Source organism: Myxocyprinus asiaticus, chromosome 25 (assembly GCF_019703515.2).
Source record: "Myxocyprinus asiaticus isolate MX2 ecotype Aquarium Trade chromosome 25, UBuf_Myxa_2, whole genome shotgun sequence".
Lineage (NCBI taxonomy): Eukaryota > Metazoa > Chordata > Actinopteri > Cypriniformes > Catostomidae > Myxocyprinus > Myxocyprinus asiaticus.
The window spans coordinates 42,389,549-42,393,620 of NC_059368.1; the positions used below are offsets into that span (position 1 = coordinate 42,389,549).

The following is a 4,072-nucleotide window of genomic DNA, read 5'->3' on the forward strand; positions in this document are numbered from 1 at the left end:
CTCAAAGACCGCAAGATCATGTAGATTTACACTCTACAATATCAGGAAGATAAGACCCTTCCTCTCTGAACATGCCACACAACTGCTTGTCCAGTCACTTGTCATAACTAGATTGGACTACTGTAACGCTCTCATTGCAGGCCTCCCTGCATGTGCAATTAGACCCCTCCAAATGATCCAGAATGCAGCAGCACGTCTGGTCTTTAATGAACCAGAGCACATGTTACACCACTCCTTGTCTCTCTCCACTGGCTGCCGGTTGATGCACTTATCAAATTCAAGGCTCTGATGCTGGCATACAGAACAGTCACTGGGTCTGCTCCAGCATACCTAAAATCATTTATGCAGAGCTACGCGCCCACTAGAAGCCTGCGGTCGGCTAAGGAATGTCACCTTGTTGTACCAACACAAAGAGGCACCAAAACACTTTCCTGGACTTTCAGCTTCATCGTACCACGTTGGTGGAACGACCTTCCCAACTCCATCCGTGAAGCTGACTCACTCTCTGTCTTAAAAAAAAAACGACTAAAAACACATCTTTTCCATGAGCACTTAACCAGTCATTAAAAAAAAAAAACATTTCTGTTGCACTTTATTCTGTTTTGAATACTATTATGATGCTAGTGATACTTTGTAATACAGCACTTTTCATACCACTATCTCCTAAGATGATTCGCTTATGTTTTCCTCTTTTGTAAGTCGCTTTGGATAAAAGCATCTGCCAAATGAATAAATGTAAATGTAAATGTAGATGTAAATGAACTGTGCAATGTTATAATTTCTGAGTCTCAGTTGAACCTTCCAAGAGACCCATATCAAGCTGTGAACTTATACATGCATTTAAGAGATGTGATCAGGGCATTATTGTAACAAATACAAGGTTCTTTTTTTTATCTGAAATGTACTTACATAGCTAGTAGACAATACTCCTGCAGAAATCTTGCAATATCGTAGAATGTTTTTATGAAGAATTAGAATTTACCAAACCTCAGTATTGATACATGAAGAATTAGAATTTGCCACATTACAATATTGATACATAAAACTCATTAAAGAATGAAAACAACATTTGCAAAATTGTTTATTGTTCAAAGTTTTGTATAACTGGACATAAAGGCTACTGAAGAAATCTGTCCATTTCAGCCAAATTTGAACACGTAACACCATATAAACAGACTTTGTGTTTAAAGTTTATGGAATATACAAAGAGGTTAAAGATTCTGAGTTATTTCCTTACTAACAACCAACCTGGTATTGCATAGAATGGAAAACAGATTGAATTCAAAAACTTTGCAAACCCTAAAGACCATTAATCCATATTTCAAAACAATATACTCACATTTATCTTTTTGTCTGTTTACATATAAATACATACAATTTAAATAACATAAATAAAAATCAAATAACAAAAATAAGAATCATATAACAATTTATCAGTATTAATGGCTGTAGTGATGTGTTTTGAATGAAAACAACCTGACCACTTATTGTTTGTGGTTCAATGTTACATTTTATGGAATTAAAGGGATAGTTCACCCAAAAATGAAAATTCTGTTGTCATTTAGTCACCCTCAAGTTGTTTTAAACCAGTATGAGTTTCTGTCTTCTGTGGAACATAAAAGAAGGTATTTTGAAAATGTTGGTAACCAAACAGTTGCTGGTCCCCATTGACTTCCATAGTATTTTTTTTTTCCATACTATGGAAGTCAGTGGGGACCAACAACTGTTTGGTTACCAACATTCTTCAAAATATCTTCTTTTATGTTCCACAAAAGAAAGAAACTCATACTGGTTTAAAACAACTTGAGGGTGACTAAATGACAGAATTTTCATTTTTGGGTGAACTATCCCTTTAACAAACAGGTTAAAGATTCAGAGTACTTTCCTTACTAACAACAAAAGTGATTTTGCATAAGATTAAAAATTTAATAGCCATCTTTTTCAATACTTTGCATAGTAGCCTAAATTAAACATACCGGTACAGAGTATATTTCAAAACATCATACTTAAATTTCTTCTTTTCTGTGTAAACAAAACACATGCAACAATAAAACTCAAATTCAACAGTACTCAGAGTACAGTTCTGGTGCTATGCTTTGAGGAGAACAAACCATATGGTACCATATAAGAGAACCACTTATTAGAAAACTCCAAACCTATTGGAATAAACTAAACTGAATGTTACAACAAGCCAATGTAAACAAATTTACAGGATGTCCATTTCAATGTAATCACTGGACAGAATGTTATCAAACTCTGTGCGGAGGTCTGGGTAAGAACTGTAATTATATGGTAAATCAAGAGTAGCTCCACAAGTATGAGCAACTGGCCTTCTGCTGAGGCCAGATTCTGCATTGAAGCTTACCTTGATTTGATCAACACATATAACAGAAGAACCAGTGCAGAAGTGTTGAAATTTTTCTGCTTTGCTTTGGTCAGCATTTCTAACATAACGTTGCATATGATTGAATACCATCTGTTCTTTCTGAGAGCGAATCACCTGTGATGTTTGAAGTAGCAGTGCCACTTTTTTGCCAGTGGCCTTCTTTGTGTCATACAGAGACACTAGGTTTTCTTTGTCTGGTATTTTCATCAGTGCAAATTGCATGGTTTTGGAGAAGCAATCTATTATATACTTGGGATCTTGAAGAATGGCTTTATGAGCCATTGTTTGTATGGCAGCCTTTATGGTGTTTTTTGGAAGGATACAATGAGAGCCCATTCTTGTAAAGAGGTCAAGCAAGTCCTCTTCATCACATTCCTCCAGTGTGCCTTGAAGAGCCTTTGCAACGGCAGATCGTTCAATTGAAGAGAGATAGTTTTGGAAGGATGACATCAGGACATCAACATTGACTGAGTCAATTCCATGCATGCACGCTAAAATGAATACACTGGAAAGCCTCACTGGCAACACACCGAGATCAAGTAATCCTTTTACCCAGATCCTTCCTACTGCTTCCCATTCAGCTTCAGAAAAGTCTGGTCTTAGTCTAGGGACCCGCTCATCTTCCCTTTTGCACTGTTCAAGGAACTGACCCCAGAATGCAGTGTAAACTTCTCTGGACACTCCAGCATCATCGTTTACAAATTCTATTGTCAATGTAGATTTAGTTATGCTGCTATCCATGAACACAGCCACAAGATCTTCTACAACCTTTACCCTGTGTATTAAAGTGTGCACATCTTTTGGATTTGCAGAATTTTCAGATGAAATTGTAGGAGACAGGTGGTTTCCTGAATGTGATGGCAAATGTTCTGGTGGTGAAGGCATTCCGCTATCCATCAAGAAAAAGTAAGATAAAAACAATTTAGAACAGTTATTCCCACCAAGTGCCATGCATAATATATGTATGACCTATACAATCTTTGTCACACCTTTATTCCTTTCTGTGCATTCTTTTAAATAAAAAATGTATTTCTCTAAACAAACAAAAGCTGAATCTTACACAAAAACATGCAATTGTGTATTGAATTGACAGTGCAGGTCTATTAGGACTGATTATCCAATAAGAAACAACAGCCGTTTTCTAAAGGGCTTCAACATGCAAAACATGTTTTTAGCTATTACCTGCAGTACAGCATTGCTATTACTTGAGGGTGGTGATGGTGCTTCAGTTTCAGCTTCATTCAGCTCTGCATTCTAGAGGATCAATAAACATGCATAAAATCAAAGTGAGACACATTGTCAAAGCGAAAGTAGAAAAGTAGTGTCACTGATGATAACAACTGCCTAGTGATAAGGGAGTAGCAAAAAGCAGACAAAAAGACAATTAATATCCAGTAATATTATCGATTTGACTGCACTGACACTATCAGATGAGAACAAAACTTGAACTGAATTAAGCTTCTGTAGAGCAGCATGATTTGTAAAACAGTGGTCTTTTTTTGAACTGTTACATGTTGGTATCCATTATGGCAGAAATGAAGCCATCCAATTTCAATTCTTCGGGAGGTTTTTTTCTGCAGATAAATTTTTGTGTCTTGCCATCGAATACTGTTGCTTAGGGAAGACACAGGCTTTACCATGCAAAGCTTCAGCTGACTTTGATCCCAGCTTCCTTGCTTCAATTTG

The 4,072-nt window shown here is 36.5% G+C and overlaps 1 protein-coding gene across 1 annotated transcript; it reads right to left on the reverse strand.

Annotated features, from left to right (window-relative positions):
• Positions 1-1,942: 1,942 nt before the first annotated feature.
• On the reverse strand, positions 1,943-4,072 carry LOC127415853 (uncharacterized). Its single transcript, XM_051654851.1, has 3 exons — positions 4,024-4,072; positions 3,569-3,640; positions 1,943-3,275 (listed from the first exon to the last, which is right to left on the reverse strand). Exons 2-3 carry the CDS (start codon positions 3,625-3,627, stop codon positions 2,207-2,209), a joined length of 1,128 nt encoding a protein of 375 aa, XP_051510811.1. The 5' UTR covers positions 3,628-3,640; positions 4,024-4,072; the 3' UTR covers positions 1,943-2,206.